Raw genomic sequence first — 19,242 nt, forward strand, 5'->3', positions numbered from 1 at the left:
TTTCTACATATCATACATATTTATGTAGTTAATGTTCAGAGTTTTTTTTTGTTTTTCTCAAATCATATCATTTAGCTACAACTGTATAACAAGGTAAACGTTTGCGTGTAATCTATACAATCTGTTTATTTAGAGATAAATTATTTTTATTATTATTATTTTACGTTTATGCTGTATAAAACTATAAAATACATATTTGCTGTTTAGTATTCAATGGATTTTCTTGATTTTGATTTGATAATTAACATAACATTATTAACAAAAAAAAATCTTAAATACAATCTTATCGATTCAATAACTTAAAAAGTAATAAAAAACTATCTTATATTAATAAAAAAATACTATAAATGTTAAATGATTCCGACACATTTCATTGTTTAAATAACAAGTTTCTAGCTAAAACCATTTATTACAAGTCACAGTTGGGCCGATCGCGAAAAGGTTGTCATAAATATATACTATGTTTTATTATTACCATTCCGAATAATAATTTATATGAAAATCAAAATTGAGCTCGTAAGCTATCAGAATTAATCCCGTAATCGCGCTGTTTATAGAATGAATGTTTCGCATCTTAAAAATCAACCTCTCGTCTCCATATTACTGCTACTTTTTCTTGTAAAGCGTAATGCAAACTTATGAAAAAAGCTTTTTAACAGTTTTATTGTGAGCAAAACTTTAAAAAAGCTTTATAGTGAAAAATAAGTTTTATGAGAAACATTATGAAAAACATAACTGTTTAAAAAAAGCTTTTCTAGGAAATCTATGAAAAACTTATAAAAAATAGTTTTCAGTGAAAGATTTTTATGAACATTTTTTAATGAAACCTTTTTTAATAAAAAAAAATTAAGATAAAAGCTTTCCGATTAAAAATTTTTTTTTTTTCGGTCAAGCCCGACCATATAATACCCTACACTAAGTAAAAGATCAAAAACATTTTTCTTTAAAATTCCAATAATTTATATTTTTGAGTGATTTTCGGAAGTGGGCCTTATATGGGAGCTATAACCAATTATGGACCGATCACCATGAAATTAGGTCGTGTGATTTATGTCTATATTAAAGTTAACTATGTTGAATTTTGTGTGTATACCAAAATTTTTAAGCGATTTATGCATGTTAAAGTGATTTTTCTATATGGGAGCTATGGACCGATCGTAACAAAAATTGGTGACATGAATTTTGTATATATAAAACTTATTCGGAGCGGAATTTGTGGAGATACATATATAAATTAAACATTTATGACCGATAAAGTCCAATTTCGGAAGGACATTTGTATGGGTGAAATAATGGACCGATTTCAGCCAGTTTCCTTGCGCCGAAAAAATAATATGTACCAAATTTGATCGAAATATCTTCAAAATTGCGATCTGTACTCTGCGCACAAGGTTTACATAGACAGCCAGCCGAGCAGCCAGCCAGCCAGACGGACGGACATCGTTTAATCGACTCAGAAAGTGATTCTAAGTCGATCGGTATACTTTAAGGTGGATGTTAGACTAATATTTTTTGGCGTTACAAACATCTGCACAAACTTCTATGAAAAGAATTTTCTATGATAACAAAATTGCTATGAAATTGCTTCATTAAAAAGCTTTGCATATGAAAAATTAAAAACTAAAACCTTTTTTAAAAGCTTTTTTTATTAAAAAAAATGTATAAAAAAGCTTTTCTATGAACAAAAGAATTGTATGAAAACAAGCTATAGAAACATTTTCATTAAAAGCTTCTGTAAACAAATATTTTGTATGAGAGCTTTATAATAAAAAAACTTTTATGAAAGCTTTTTTTTATAAAAAAATGGACTTTGACATGCATTTGCATGATTCCAATTTCCCTGATGATCACACACACAATGAATGGGGTTACATTTGTCCTTGAGTAAATGAATATATCATTCTATATTGTTTTTTGAACTTATTACTTAAATTTTACTAAAATCAGCACGATTACGGGGTTAATTCTGATAACTTAATTGGATTTTTGACAGTTCGGTGTAGAAACTTTGCGTTCGCTGCAGAGACATTAAAGAAGATTATATTTATACACTTCACCATGAATAGCAATGGTATATCCTTTGTAATTTCTACATTTTTGATATGCGATCCCACAAAATATATATATACAGTTTGTCAAAAATATCTTTGCACAGTAAACTAATTTTTAAAATTTTATTTTCATTTAAGAATTCCAAAAATAAATTCATTACATTTTTGTTTTTTTTTCACACATTCCGTTATTGGACCTCTTACGACTATCTGACTCCACCAACATATTTAAAATTGACAAACGCGTTACAACACCAACAACAAAAATATATGTTTTTTCAATATGAATGGTGTCAAAAAAATCTTTGCATACTGAGTGAAGAAAACAAAAAATTGGTTAAATATACTCGAATTTTGTGCAAATAGGCCTTTTTATGAATGTTATCGCATTTGAAAGAGGTTGCATAGCGTTTAGTTAAAAAATATTTTTTTTTAAGTTCTACAAGTGACTTTATATTTAAATAAAAATAATGGTAGGAAATCGCTTCTCGAAAAAGATTATCCTTTTTGTATTTTAATTATTATAAAGGAAAATATGCAAGTGGAAAATGATTATGGGCTAAGAGTATCACATGAAACACTCCGAAATGTGCTACTAAAACACAAATATTCTTCAGGAATGGCTAGGAAAAAAACCCCTGCTCTAAATCAAAAATATTGAGAAACGATTAAGATTTTCTATAAGATTTTTCTCCCTCCAGAGTACTGGGACGATTAAATTTTTTCTGATGAGACAAAAATAATGTTGTACTGTCATGATGGAATCCAAAAAGTTTGGCGAAAACCTCTGGCAGCTCTAGAAAACAAAAATTTAATTCCTACAGTTAAGTTTGGAAAGCTTTCAGTTATGGTATGGGGTTGTATATTCAGTAAGGGAGTAGGGGTAATCAGGATTTTGGATAAAATATTGACGAAATAAGTTTATGTTGATGTTTTAAAAACCGATTTAACCGCTATCATTCTGAAATTCGGTTTTGTTGACCCGGTAAATTCAAACAAGTTTTAATACAAATATTACTAGAAATTACTGTACAAAAGTTATTGATACCCCTGCCCGAAGTCCTGATATTAACCATATCGAATATTTGTGGGTACATTTAAAGAAAAAAGTGGTAAAAATATCGCCAAAGAATCAAACGAATAAATTAAAGAAGAGTGGGACAAAATACCCTTGGAATATGATATCCCTAAGCTAATCAACTCAATGGGTAGCCGTAATTGATGCTCAAGTTGAACACACAATATATTAGCAGCTAAAACCCTGGAAATGTATCACAAACTTAATATTTTATCGAATGTGCAAACATTTATTTGACAGTATAAAAATTGATTTTTTGTCCTTTTTTATTATAAATATGAATGGTTTTATTGAAATTGATTTTTTTTGTTATCTATTATATTAATAAACATATGTTTAGAAAAATTTAAAAAATATGAAAAAAAAATTCATAAAAATTGAAAAGGATTTCTTTATAAAAAAAAATATTTTCATAAAGAAAGCTTTAATAAAAGTTTATTTATTAAAAACCTTTCCCAAATTTGTTTTAAGTCGTATTGAGCCGTGCATTATGTATTTCACCGTTTCAGAACATTTTAAGAATTTTGGCATAGGTTTTTTGGAGCCTACTTTCCCCTTAATATTATATTTCTGTATTTATTAACTTTTACAGCTTATTTATGGCATAGTTAGGCTTTTAATAATTTTAAAATAACTTAGTTGACTTCAATTTGAATCATTTAACACGTATTTGCTCTTTGTACTGCAAATAAAGGACAATTTACTTTATATATCCCAGGTAAACTAGGATGATCACCACCTACATATAGTTAGTACAAGAAACATTCCACCTGTGACAAGAATATAACAAATAAGTAGACACTTTGAGCAAATCATTGTCGTCAACATCGAGCAATGACTATAAAGAGTAAAGTAAGAAAAACTAATTTATAGATGCTGCCTCGGAACATTTTAGGTCTTAAAGACCAAAATTTTAAAGATGTGCTATCCGACGACACTTGGAATATAATCAATGAAAGGAAGAAATTCAAAGCAGCACACAACTCAGCTAAAACTCGCAATGCTAAAGCAATTTGTCAAGTACAACACTTAAATATAAATGACAAAGTAAGGCATGGAATATTTTGGGTTAAAATAATATGAAAGAAGCTAAAAATTTGGCATATATTCCACACGCTGTCTTTATGCTTTAATTCTGGCCACGAATTCTGCATTGCGTTTAAATCCAGACTGCAAGCTCTATAGTCCAACAGAGGAATGTTATGTTCAGTGAACCATGATTTGGATTATTTTTAAACGAGAATTGCTAGATTGATTAGGACAAATGCTTTATATAGGAAGGACGGGAAAATACATACATGCCTTTCGTCTTCAGGTGGGACCTGATCTATTTGGTTAATAGTGTCTCGATCACTCACAAAATAAAACTTCCAAAATTTTATGCAAATGATGCAATAAGTAAAATTGTAACAAATTTGTCAAATTATAAGTGGACTTGGCTCTTTTGTAAACTATGTTAAGATATTTAGTACCGTTTTTCTACAATCACTCCCACTGTGTATATCAAGTTAGCAAGGACTAGAATATGTCTACTGCAACAATTATTATATAATAAAAAATCCTACAGAAAACAGTCTCATTTCTCAACTCAAATATACACTTTATAAAAATAATTGAAACACAACAATTTATCTCTATGCTGCCTACAAATTCTTAACCCATTGAAACCAACTAAAAAAATATTCTTAGTTGTTCTTAATATTCATCAACATTATATAAAGTCTTTTACACTTCAACATTTTATTTTACTAGTCTTCATATTAAAAAGATGGAAAAACCAGTGGGCGTTAAAATAATTGGTTAATTTTATTCTCTTCTTTAAATAGCAAAAGGAAGGATGTTTGAAATTGTGCACATAATAAATTCAAAAATAATCATTGGAAATAATTAATATTTATTGCCAGCTCTATATGAATATTATAAAAAAAACAGATCATTCTTATTCTTCTTACAACGTTTGTATTAAAATAATATAGTTGAATTAAACATTATTCTTTAAAGTTTATGTTAAATTTACACTGTTATCTTTTTAAGCCCCGTTTACACTGAACACTCAGTTTCAGTGTATATCTCGTAGATTGTGTGTATGTGAGTATTTGTGTTACTAAATGATAAAGACGCCCACATGCTGTCAACCAACCAAGTTATTTCACATCGTTAGCATCTCTACGGCTACCGTATCTAGTTAACAGCAGCATCGGCAGCAACAATAAAATCAAAAAAAAAACAAAAAACCTTAAAGTGCAACCAAACAGCCAACATACACAACTTCATTGCGTTGTGACACTATCAGTTTTTGGCGATCATTGCAATTTTTGACGTTTGTAACTCATAATGTGACGACTACTGGTAACAAGACTACTGCTGTGATCCTGTAATGCTGCAGCAACATGAACACGTAGTGTGTGTCTTGATTCAGTATTTTTATTTTTTTATATTTTGGGTCCCTTTGTTAATGTGGAGGTTTGTTTAATGGTTACAATAAACTGTGGCGTAGTTAAATGTATGTATTCAAAATAAAACAGTTTTTATTTGATGTTTTAAGAAATATTTTATGGAAGAGCTTTTTATAGAAGCTTTTTATACCCTTCACCTTCGTGAGAAGGGTATATGTATATAAGTTTGTCATTCCGTTTGTAATTTCTACATCTTTCATTTCCGATCCTATAAAGTATATATATTCTGGATCCTTATAGATAGCGGAGTCGATTAAGCAATGTCCGTCTGTCTATCAGTCTGTCCGTCTGTCTGTTGAAATCAATTTTCTGAAGACCCCAGATATCTTCGGGATCCAAATCTTCAATAATTCTGTCAGACATGCTTTCGAGAAGAAATGAGCAAAAAACCGGGACAACCCGGTTTTTTGCTCATATGTTTTAAATAATATGAAACAAAGTAAGCTTTTTATGAAAAAACAACTTTTGAAAAACAATGTGAACAATGTTTTTTTTAAATAATTTTGTATGAAACAAAACTAAACGTTTTTGTTTCAAGTTTTATGAGATTTTTTTCAAATTGACATTATATCATGTAAAAAGATTTCTGTGAAGCTTTTGTATCGAAAAAAGTTGCTTTTTTAATAACAAAAGCTTTTAATGATAAAACGTTTTTATGAAAAAAATAGTTTGATAGAAAAGCTTTTTATGAAAAAAAGTGTATTTGGAAAGCTTTTTTATTAAAAAAGCTTTTAATACAAAACAACTTCTGTGACGTGCATTAAAAGCAAATAGTTTTTGTTTCAAGTTTTATGAGAAATTTTCAAATTGACAAAATATAATGAAAAAAGCTTTTTGTAAAGCTTTTCTATCGATAAAAGGTAGATTTTTTAATGTCAAAAGCTTTTTATGAAAAAGCGTTTTTATGAAAAAAAAAGTGTTTTTGGAAAGATAGAAAAGCTTTTTTATGAAAAAAGATTTTTCTATAAAATGTTTCTTATGAAAAAATTTTTTATGGAAAAGGAAGAGGTTTTTTATGAAAATGTTTTCTTTTAAGTATTTTATGAAAAAAGCTTTTTATGGAATCGTTTTTTTAAATAAGCTTTCTGTAAAGCTTTTCTATCGAAAAAAATTTCTTTTATAATGGCAAAAGCTTTTAATGATAAAGCGTTTTTATGAAAAAATTGTTTTCTAGAAAAGTTTTTTATGAAAAAACAGTTTTTGGAAAGATCCATAGAAAAGCTTTTTTATGAAAAATGCTTTTTATACAAAATTTTCCTTCGGGAAAAAGTTGTTATGGAAAAGCATTTTATGGAATAGCTTTTTTTAAAAAGCTTTTTAAAGGATTTTATGAAAATGTTTTCGTTTAAGTATTTTATGGAAGAGCTTTTTATGAAAAAAGGTAATTTTTAAATAATATGAAAAAAGCAAGCTTTTTATATAAAAAAAATCTTTTTTCAAGCTTTTTTTTAAATAATTTTGTATGGAAAATAAAATTTTTGTTTCAAGTTTTATGAGGAATTTTCAAAATGGTAAAATATCATGACAAAAACTTTCTGTGAAGCTTTTCTATCTAAATAGGGTATCTCTTATAATGGCAAACGCTTTTAATAATAAAGCGTTTTTATGAAACAATAGTTTTACAGAAAAGCTTTTGAAAAAAAAATGTTTTTGTGAAAGATACATAGAAAAGCTCTTTATAATAAATTTGTCTTATGAACAAATGTGGTATTTAAAAGTTTTATGGGAATAATAATATGAAAAAGCTTCATAATAAAATTAAATTTTCTGTTGCCTAAAATTAATATATTAAAATCCCACCCCCATTTGGTCCACGTTTCTGCTATTCTTTTGCTTCTACATGTATTCCCATTGTTGCCTACATGCAACACACATGTGGTTCAGCTTTACAGCAAAAAAAAAAACAACAAAATAAAAATAAATAAACGGCAACCAGTAACAACTGTCATCGTTTGTCAGTTTATAAATCACTTGAGCTCACTTTAAACCTCAACACAATTCATTCATTCAATCTTCTTCCTTTCGAAACCAAACAAAAGAATGATGAATAATTCAGCATTTTGAAAATAAAAAACATTAAAAAAAATAAACCGAAAACCTTAAAAAATGCAGCCAAGAGTGTGTGGCAACAAATGTTTTAAATGTCTCAGTTACGTAGTTTGTTGCATGTTGTTAAAGAAAAAATTAAAAAAATTATTTAAAAAAAGCAACGATGAAATCTTGTATGATTTTTATTCTTATGCTCATGATTATTTATGGGTTTAAACTATAAAGGGAATGATTATAAAATATATTTATGTCAGTGGTCGGCACAAACGAAACGAAACACATTAGTAAATGTATTAAAATAATGAAAACGAATTTTCTCCAGAGTTTTTTCTTTTGATAATTTTAACGAATTTTGATAACCTTCGTATTGTGTACATCTAAATAGTCGATGAAGAGTCGGCGCCTGTTAGCTATGAGTGCCCGCCACTGATTTATATGTATGTGGAAAATGCAACCAATAAATTATACAAATAGAAGATCTATTATCGGGATGACAATCCAACTTCTTTCAATATTTTTCCAAATAATTACAAGAAATTCCTATATCATTACTTTAACTTGAAAACTTACTCCATTCTAAGAAAAATACTTTAAATTTTCTTAAATTAAATTGTAATTGGATTCTCCAATACCACCATTATTTATGACAAACATAAATATTATAAAGCCAGCAAAAAATATGACAAACTGTCGCATGTAGACTACAAAATGTTCAAAAAATAAAACTGTAGATATAAACAAACAGTCACCAAGAAAAATTAATAAACATTCACTTTTATTTATTTTTGTAAATTGTAACTTTAAAATCCATGTACTGCAAGTAGTCATACACACAAAAAAATAAATTTATTATTAGGAAATGTATAGTTTAGCAGTACGTTTTGGCAATATTACACACATAGAAATCTTATAAAAAAAATTTAACAAAAATAAAAAAAAAAAAAAAAAATTAAACCATAACATTATATTCAATGAATTGTTTGTTTTATTTTATTTTATTCTAGGTTGTACTGGTTCAGGGTCACTATTTGTCATTTTTGCCACTTTGCAGTCGCAACGAACCCGTATTCTTGGCAACTTGCACACCAATTGCCATGCCAGAGACTCGAGAATGTGTAGTGCAGGGAGCTACAAATGTCTTTACAACGATACATTCAATGGACATGAAAATAGCACACATTGACAAAAAGTAAGTTGAACTAGTTTTAAATAAAAATAACAAAAAAAAACTGAAATAAAATTAAATTTTTAAATTTTAAAACAATTTTGTGAAGGCCAATATTGTGACATTTGTATAACGTTTTTTTTTTTTTTGTTTTGTTGCTGTTCTATTTAAAAAATTATTAAAGAAAAAATTTTGGTATTTGTTATTTTTTTTTGTATTTCAGTGGCGAATTTCATTTAGGTTATACAAGATGTGATATTCAGGGCTTATCCTGGTATAGTCTAATACATTCGGATAATTTACGAGAGGCTCAAAGTAAACATAGACTTAGTAAGTTTTCTATTTCAAATAAAAGCTTTTTATTATTAACTTTTTAAAAATTGATTTATTAAAACGTAGAGACAATTTTTTCAAATCTTTTCATTTATTGTTTATTTCTTTTTTTGTGTTTTAATTTTAGTAACTCAGTCAGAACAAGATCGTTCATGTATTTTATTAGTTCGTATGCAACGTAGACAAGGTGATTTTATATGGGTCCATGTTGTATTACAAGTTCGAGATGCCCAAGACACCAACCAACAACCAGTCATTGTTTGTACCAATCAAGTATTAAAGTAAGTATTTTGAAGATAAACAAAATTAAAGATTCTGTTACGAAATGTCTCGTAAAAGCAAAAAAAAAACAGAGCTATTTTTTTTGTTATGCATGGAAAAAGCTTATTTCAGAAAAGCTTATTATAAAACCAAAAACGTTTTCATAAGAGAACCTTTGTTTTTGTGAATAAAGTTATTTTTATGAAAAAAGCTTTTTTAAAAAAGCTTTTCTACGAAGAATTTTTTTTTTAAGTTTTCTATAAAAACTATGAAAAAGCTTTTAAATACAAAAAGCTCTGAAAAAAACTTTTCTATGAAAAAAGTTTTATATTAAAAAAGCTTTCTTTTCATGAAGAAATGTCCAATTATTTCCATTAAAAGGTTTTTTTTATAAAAGAATATGTTTTTTATAAAAAAAAGTTTATGACAGAATTTTTATGAATAATCAACTTTTTCTATGAAAAAAGCTTTTTATTGAAAAGATTTCATAAACCTTTTTTCATGAAAAGCACAATACAAACTTATGAAAAAATGTTTATAACAGTTTTTTATGAACAAAACTTTAAAAAAGCTTTATAGTCAAAAATATGTTTTATGAAAGCTGTCTTATTAAAAATAGGTCTATAAAAAACATATTCTATAAAACACATAATTGTATGAAATAAATTTTTCATGAAAAAAATGTCAACAAAACCTATAAAAATGGTTTTCTATGAAAGCTTATTATGAAAAATGTTTAACAAAGTTTTTTAATGAAAAAATCGTTTATGAAATCATTTTTATAAAAAAAAATATTAAAAAAGTTCAAAAATTTGTCTAAAAAATTAAAAAAAAATATATATGACAAAAGCTTTTCGAAAATAATATTCTATTAAATACAATTTTTTGAAAAGCTTTACATGAACAAAATGTCTATGAAAAAAGCTTTTTAAAAATTTTTATGAAAATTAATGTTTATGAAAGCTTTGATCATAAACAAAACTATTATGAAAGTTTTTTTATGAAAGCTTTCTTATTAAAAAACATTTATAAACATAATTGTATGAAAACAAGGTTTTCCTATAAAAACTCTATGGAAACTTTTTCATTAAAAGCTTTTTATAAAAATTTTTTTCATGAAGTCTTTTTTTAAAAAAAGTTACTTTTGTAACTTTTTTGTAAATATCTTTTCTATTATGAAAAAGCTGTTTTTAAAACAATAAACAATAACATTAAAATACATATTTTCAAGATCAAATGTAAAAATATAATTTTATTTAATGTCTCTGCAGCGAACGCGAAGCTTCTGTTATGATACTCAATTCATGGCTTTATCACTACTACACCGTACAGTCAAAAATCCAATTCGGTCTTCCCTATGATGGTGGCACTCGTGTACCGGCCACACCTCCCACAGCCGGCAATCCTACATCAGTTTATTACCACCATCATATACACCATCATACGCCCACATCGGCGTTTTCGCCCACCTCCGTGGTTGGATCACCCTACACAGCCCTACATCATCCAAATAATCATCACCAATATCATCATCACATGCCGCCCTATGGTACGTTTCATGCAGCAGACACAGCTGTGCTGCAGAGAACAAACGGTAACGGCGGTGAGATAATGCTGGAGACGAATAGAGAAAATTTTGTAAACGATATGAATATAAGTCAAGCCACAAATGGTGGCATAGAGCCGGTAGATTATAGTCAATTGGGTGGAATTTCAAATCATTCCATATCACCCTCCAGATCGCCTCTATCCAACAAATCGAATGCCGCCGGTGATATGCGTTGTGAAAGTACGAATAGTTCTATATCCAGTCATGCCTCAGCAGCCACTAGTTATACCCTGTCCTGTGCCAGTCATAGTAGAACTACCTCGCCGCCCGCTAAACGCAGAGCGGTGGGTAAATTGGAACCTATATATTTGCAGGAAAACTCCTCGGAAGTGCCGCAACATGAGTTGCAAAATGAAATGGATTCGGTGTATCAAGTGCACACCCATCGAGCCGATTCACATTCATCGGTGATATTTGCCACTGTTGTACCTACCAGAAGTCGTCTGCTGAACAAACTCTTGCCACCCGATCCCGCCGACTTTATGGATCAATGGAATCCCAGTCCTCCCTGGTCGGAAAGTAATCAAAAATTATCATTGGATAATTCCTCATCCTCTCAACAGGAACTAAGTCCTTGTATAACGACAACACCACCCACACCCACCAGTGCACCACCCTCTGTGGGTCCGACCTGTGCCACCGGTGTTCACACTTTGGGTTCAGCGTTCTCTTTCGAATGGATGCCGGATCAGCTGGTGCCTGTGGTGGATTCATGTGTTACCTGCTTAAATTCCGAAGGCTTGCCCGTTGTTGTTTCACATCCTCACCACCATCACCATCATCCTCATCATCAGCATCATCCTCATCATCAACATCATGTACATCATACAAGCCATCCTACACATCATCCCCATTGCCCGCCTGCCTGGACTTCTCATATGATATCTTCGGATCATTATAATCATCTGATATCCAGTCAAAATCAACGTGTTCTAAGTCTACCCGAAACGATACCACACGAGAGAAGTGAAAGTTTGGAAGTACAAACGAAATGCGAAAGAATTGATGATTTGACAACTTCAAATGGTGAGTAAACAAGAAATTTCATCCTATTATTTATTGCAAAAGTAAACAGCATGACGTAGATTAGGAGAGCGGGAGGAAATTTGGAAGTTGTGACAATTTTTGAAGAATTGATTTCAATCAGATCATGTTGCTTCATCTGATTTACTGGATCTATAATTTAGGCTGTGTTTTGCTATTTACTATTGATACTACGAGTACAATGGGATGTATAAACAGTAAGAGAGCTATATTCGGCTGTGCCGAATCTTATATACCCTTCACCAAATTATACTTAAAAATATATATTTATACCCTACACCACCATAGTGGGGAGGGTATTATGCGTTTGTGCAGATGTTTGTAACGCCCAAAAATCACTTTCTGAGTCGATTAAACGATGTCCGTCCGTCCGTCTGGTCGGCTGGCTGGCTGTCCATGTAAACCTTGTGCGCAGAGTACAGGTCGCAATTTTGAAGATATTTCGAATTTGGTACATATTAGTTTTTCGGCGCAAGGAAGAAGCCTATTGAAACTGGCTGAAATCGGTCCATTATTTCACCTAGCCCCCATACAAATGTCCTTCCGAAATTGGACTTTATCGGTCATAAATGTTTAATTTATAAATGTATCTCCACAAATTGCGCTCCAAATAAGATTTATATATACAAAATTCATGTCATCCAATTTTGTTACGTTCGGTCCATAATTAGTCATAGCTCCCATATAGACCCGCTATCGAAAATCACTTTAACGTGCATAAATCGCTTAAAAATGTTGGTATACACACAAAATTTAACATAGCTAACTTTAATATAGACATAAATCACACGACCTAATTTCATGGTGATCGGTCCATAATTGGTCATAGCCCCCATATAATGCCCACTTCCGAAAATCACTCAAAAATATAAATTATTGAAATTTTAAAAGAAAAATGTTTTTGCTCTTTTACTTAGTGTAGGGTATTATATGTTCGGGCTTGACCGACCATACTTTCGTACTTGTTTTTAAATATTTTTATTTAAACAAAATTAAAATTTTTTTTTCCAAATTGTTTTTTAATTTTTTTTTTAAAGGTTTTTCCAATTTTTTTTAATTTTAAAAAAAAAATTTGGAAAAAGAATTTTTTTGATGAAAAAAAAATTCGGGTTAAAAAATATTTTTCCGATTTTGACCCATTGTAGGACCAACTTACTATAGCCTTATGTACATCGTTGCAATGGACTTTGAAATATCTATCATTAGATATCCATATTGTCTATATTAATGACTTAGTAATCCAGATATAGATAAAAAATATGCCAAAAATCTAGGGTGTCCCGGTTTTTTCCTTATATCTCAGCCATTTGTGGGCCGATTTTGTCGATTTTAAATAGCAACCGAGCCGGAAGAATTCCCGATATATTGATGTATGAATCATGTATGCAAGTTATTTGGGGGCTACGGAAAGTTGATTTCAACATACAGACGGACATGGCTATATCGACTTCGGAAATGTTCCAAACATTTTGAAACCTTTGCTGATTTTTAATCCCAAATCAGGATAATGACAAACATATTGAGTGAAAATTATTGATTTCAGTTTAAAAATTTTATCATGATATGGATTTCCACGGACTAACAAACATATAGAGGGTTATAGCCAAGACCCCACACGAACCCAGAATATATATTTATATACTTAATGAAGTCTTACATTAATTTGTTTCCAAGTGTTGCTCAAAATTTATAATTTCATTTATTTTTCTTTACAGATTCCGAAAATCATCATGAGGGTCACTGAAACAGTTTAAAGTCAAGTCAGAAAAAGATTTACATTCGTCTTGAAAACATGGCTTAATTAAAACAGAATTCAATTGTTTCATAAATTTATGTACAAAAACCCAAAATTCAAATCAATAGATAAAAAAAATCAAACTAATCGGAAGTGCAGGTTACAAAAGTTAATAAATCTATAAACAATTTTATATAAAATCGAAAACTTACCAACTAATTATGAATGTCTGGTACATTTAAACAATACTATACAAAAATTTTGCAAATTTAAAAAATTTTCTTTAAAAAACTTACTCTTAAATTTAGAAAATTACTCCCTTGACTCTTTGGACTCTGGCCAGTTCATTTTAATGAAACTTTACTGTAACAAAAATAAAACAAATGTAAATTGAAAAAAAAACACAAAAAAAAATAATTGTAATTTATTTTTATTTTTATGGCATCTAGCACATAAATTAGCTTTTAAATGGAAAAATAGTGCAATTTGTTTTTATAAACTAAATGAATATACCATAAACTATGAATATTCATTTTAGATAAGAAGTACAATGCTTAAGTTTAACACAACATACATAAAAATTGCTTTAGTCTTGCAAAAAGAAAAAAATATTTTAAAATATTAGAATTTTTATTTTAAATAAATAAACAAAACTGAACAAATTTTACATATAGAAACATACAGAAAAAAAGCAATAACCAACATACCTGGTATGTCTAATTAATTATATTTAGTTATTTTATATTATAAATATTATTTAAATAAATGTATTATTAATTTTTAAAATATTTTATTTTATATTATGTATCTTCTTTATTATTTTTTAAATTTTGTATAAATATGTTTATTATTAATTTTTAATTAATTCAAATTAACTCAAGAAATAACAAATAAAATTTAATTTTATTTATTTTGTAAAGAAAATATTGAACTAGTATGGTGGGTGATTTATTTGAAATTTTGAATTGAGGTGAGTTAAGAGAGTGATGAAATTTTAACGCCATTTTCAACCGGAATTGGGTAAGTTTGGGTTCTAGATTTATAAATAATTGTGAAAAATTAAATAGTGGACTGTTATTTAAATAAACTTAATAACTTGGACAAGTTATCATATATTTTTATTAAAATTTTGAATAAAGTATCGATATATAGCTATAAAAATATTTAAAAAAGATTTGTGAACAAAATAATTGAATTCAAAAATATTTGTATAAAGTATGCTATGAATTTATGGCATCTTGAAATTTATTTATCGCACACATGCGATTTTAGGTTTCAATCAAACCTAAAATAAACCTTATAGGACCTATAAGGTCGCCGGTCGACGCGTTTGAGCGTGATGCGGCGACATACGTAAGAAGATAGATGATAAAATATATAGGATAGAAGATAGTAGATAGAAGATAGGAGATAGGAGATAGAAGATAGAAGATAGAAGACAGGAGATAGGAGATAGAAGGTAGAAGATAGGAGATAGAAGATAGAAGATAGAAGATAGAAGATAGATGATAGAAGATAGAAGATAGAAGATAGAAGATAGAAGATAGAAGATAGAAGATAGAAGATAGAAGATAGAAGATAGAAGATAGAAGATAGAAGATAGAAGATAGAAGATAGAAGATAGAAGATAGAAGATAGAAGATAGAAGATAGAAGATAGAAGATAGAAGATAGAAGATAGAATATAGAAGATAGAAGATAGAAGATAGAATATAGAAGATAGAAGATAGAATATAGAAGATAGAAGATAGAAGATAGAAGATAGAAGATAGAAGAAAGAAGATAGAAGATAGAAGATAGAAGATAGAAGATAGAAGATAGAAGATAGAAGATAGAAGATAGAAGATAGAAGATAGAAGATAGAAGATAGAAGATAGAAGATAGAAGATAGAAGATAGAAGATAGAAGATAGAAGATAGAAGATAGAAGATAGAAGATAGAAGATAGAAGATAGAAGATAGAAGATAGAAGATAGAAGATAGAAGATAGAAGATAGAAGATAGAAGATAGAAGATAGAAGATAGAAGATAGAAGATAGAAGATAGAAGATAGAAGATAGAAGATAGAAGATAGAAGATAGAATATAGAAGATAGAATATAAAAGATAGAAGATAGAAGATAGAATATAGAATATAGAAGATAGAAGATAGAAGATAGAAGATAGAATATAGAATATAGAAGATAGAAGATAGAAGAAAGAAGATATAAGATAGAAGATAGAAGATAGAAGATAGAAGATAGAAGATAGAAGATAGAAGATAGAAGATAGAAGATAGAAGATAGAAGATAGAAGATAGAAGATAGAAGATATAAGATAGAAGATAGAAGATAGAAGATAGAAGATAGAAGATAGAAGATAGAAGATAGAAGATAGAAGATAGAAGATAGAAGATAGAAGATAGAAGATAGAAGATAGAAGATAGAAGATAGAAGATAGAAGATAGAAGATAGAAGATAGAAGATAGAAGATAGAAGATAGAAGATAGAAGATAGAAGATAGAAGATAGAAGATAGAAGATAGAAGATAGAAGATAGAAGATAGAAGATAGAAGATAGAAGATAGAAGATAGAAGATAGAAGATAGAAGATAGAAGATAGAAGATAGAAGATAGAAGATAGAAGATAGAAGATAGAAGATAGAAGATAGAAGAAAAAAGATAAAAGATAGAAGATTGAAGATATTTCGCAAAAGCGAAATGTTATATATAGCGAAATGTTATATATTTTTGGGCCGATTTTAATGAAACATGAGGAAAATATACATTGGGGTCTAACATTTACAACAGTGCAAAAATGGATTTTAACCTTTAAGAGCACTTGGGGTCAAAAATGGCTGTGTTTTTTGTGATTTTAAAAGTTGAGGGTCATTTGGACCCCAAGTGCTGCTAAGGGTTAATTTCCATTTTTGTTCTGTTATTTCAAATTCTGGACTTTATGTTATATTTTCCTCAAGTTTCATTAAAATCGGCCCAAAAATATATAACATTTCGCTATCTTTTCATTAGAAATTCCAAATATTGAAAAATTTGACCTTTGACCTTCACGATTTAAAGGTTAACGTTTTCCGATTTTAGTAAAACTTTCACCATATTTAAAATTACCAAAACTATAATATTATGAATAGGTTTTACTTACAATTTTTAACAGTAAGGAAATTGAGCTGATTTGCCAAAATATGGACAAAAAATTAGTTTTTCTTGAAAATGGCAAAATTTAAATCGCAGTTACGGAAAAACTGTAAAAGGTATTGACATAATTTTTCTTTTTTTTTTATTCCCTATTATGATCTCAATAAATCCCAATGTGATGATCAAAAAATTCTGAAATTTGTTTAACAAAATTTTTAAAAAATAATTTTTTTTGGTCATACCTGCGAATAGGTTAACGGTATCCTACGAAGACAAAAACTCATACACAAGTAAATATGGATATATTTTAAATAAAAATTAGCTTTTATTTTAATTTTTCTCGAAATATGATAATTTTTTTGTTTCCTAAATTTCTAGTTCAAGTGGCCTGAGGCACGTTAATGGTCTGGCGAATTTGTAATAATTTTTTAACCAAATTTTGTCATTTATATCTCATTACAACGATAATTACGATAATTGCAAAATAATCGTAATGTGTACGATTATTTTGCATTCAATTGCAAAAGTATTTATTTAGTAGCAAAATTTTTACAAAAACTGAAAAATTTGCATTTTTTCGAATTTTGGCGTTTTGGTTTTTGGAGATACAGGGTTAATTTCCAAAATTGTTTTTTAATGTAATATTCATTAACATAAATAAATCTACATATTTCTAGAAAATAATGCAGAATGTTAACGAGTTTCACCTATTTATTTCATATAAATAGTAAAATTTTGCATATAACTGAACTTTGACCTCGATGATGCTCGTCTAGAAATAATTGTCCGATTTGGCTAAAATTTTCAGCACTTAACTTTTAGGCCTAGTGTCACAATATTCCACACGACACTCTTTGAAAATCGTCTGTCACTCTAATGTAAATGTATTTATTTCGCTCACTGTGACGTATGAGTAATATTAATTATTTTATTTGCTCATGGTTCTATTGTTTTATCTTGATTCTTTAAATACTAGTAGTTCCAAGGGATAAGATTTGTGCCTGGGCTTTTCACTAAAAATTTATCAAATATTTTTGGACAAGTACAAAATAGAATATTTAAATTTAAAATTTTTTACTTTCTTCATAATCCGATGTTTGAAGATATTCGAGTAATTGGAGGTTTGTGTTATCGGAGGGCTGTTTTTCCAATGTTTTAGCAATTTATGTAACCAATTTGAATAGGAAATATTCAGGGCATAGTGCTGCTCTTGGATACGAGAGGTTTTTCCTAAGACTTTGAAAATAAATCTTATACAAAATAGTATGATCGCCGAATAACTCAGAATTTAAAACTAATCCAAAAGCGTTCTTTATAAAAAAAAAACTCACAGACGTTTAATTTAGTCTGAACATTCAGTCGAACAAAAAGATTTTTACACGTTTTTAAAATAAAAGGTAAGTCGGATTGCTGCAAAAGTAATTTTTAACATGACGTATCTTTTGAACACGGTTTTTGTTTTTAATAACACTGTGCTAGTTGAAAAAACTGTCAAGCGGGGCACCCGGTGGATTAAGCCAATTCGGGTACGCTTTTTTAGGTTAGCTCGTATTTTCGAGATATACCGTTATTTCGAAAATGGAGGAGGTTGCACAAAATATATTCGTGTGACTCAAAAACGGTTTATTTTATTGAACAAACTCAAAAAACCGAAATTCCGCAACAAAATTACCTTTAAGTTAGGCTTGACATGTTTTTAATCTTCGCAGTCAAATATAAATTTTTTTTTAGAAAAATTTCGAAATTTTTGGTTTTTAAAACGGCATTAAAAATTGGAAAATGCATATACGCTCTTAATTTTTAAATTCAAATGCAACTTTGAGTCAGTCACGATTTGTAAACAATTCTTTTTTGTTTGACATATACATTTGTAGTTAGTCCAATAAAAGAAAAAATTAGCAAATCGGGAAATATTTGGACCCGCTGTAATCATTCAAATCGGACTAATGGTTTATATTTATTTCCCTCTTTTTTGTCTATAACTCTGTGCACAGCATGATGTAGCTAATTACTACGAGTTATGTATTTTGATAAAATATTAGGGGATATTTGTATTATTTTTTGTGAATAAAATGAAAAGTTGTGGACAGAATTTAATTATTTCGAGCTTATTTTATTTGTAACTTCGTATATGCATTTTTTAATTTTTAATGCCGTTTTAAAAGCTAAAAATTTAAAAATGCAACCTCCTCCATTTTCGAAATAACGGCATATCTCGAAAATACGAGCTAACCTAAAAAAAATGGTTAGCACCACTGAATTCAGCGTACCCGAATTGAATTAGTTTAAGCCACTGGGTGCCCCTCTTGACAGTGTCAATTTCGTCATTTTGAC

The 19,242-nt window shown here is 28.8% G+C and overlaps 1 protein-coding gene across 1 annotated transcript in view; it reads left to right on the top strand.

Annotated features, from left to right (window-relative positions):
• dysf (dysfusion) overlaps window positions 1-14,370 on the top strand; it is a 78,844-nt gene extending 64,474 nt beyond the window's left edge. The window contains exons 6-10 of the mRNA XM_065515663.1: window positions 8,639-8,823; window positions 9,023-9,129; window positions 9,260-9,413; window positions 10,665-12,028; window positions 13,762-14,370. Of these exons, the coding sequence (XP_065371735.1) occupies window positions 8,639-8,823; window positions 9,023-9,129; window positions 9,260-9,413; window positions 10,665-12,028; window positions 13,762-13,790 (1,839 nt within the window). The 3' untranslated portion in view covers window positions 13,791-14,370. The remainder of the gene's footprint in view (window positions 1-8,638; window positions 8,824-9,022; window positions 9,130-9,259; window positions 9,414-10,664; window positions 12,029-13,761) is intronic.
• Window positions 14,371-19,242: the final 4,872 nt, after the last annotated feature.

Source organism: Calliphora vicina, chromosome 1 (assembly GCF_958450345.1).
Source record: "Calliphora vicina chromosome 1, idCalVici1.1, whole genome shotgun sequence".
Classification (NCBI taxonomy): domain Eukaryota; kingdom Metazoa; phylum Arthropoda; class Insecta; order Diptera; family Calliphoridae; genus Calliphora; species Calliphora vicina.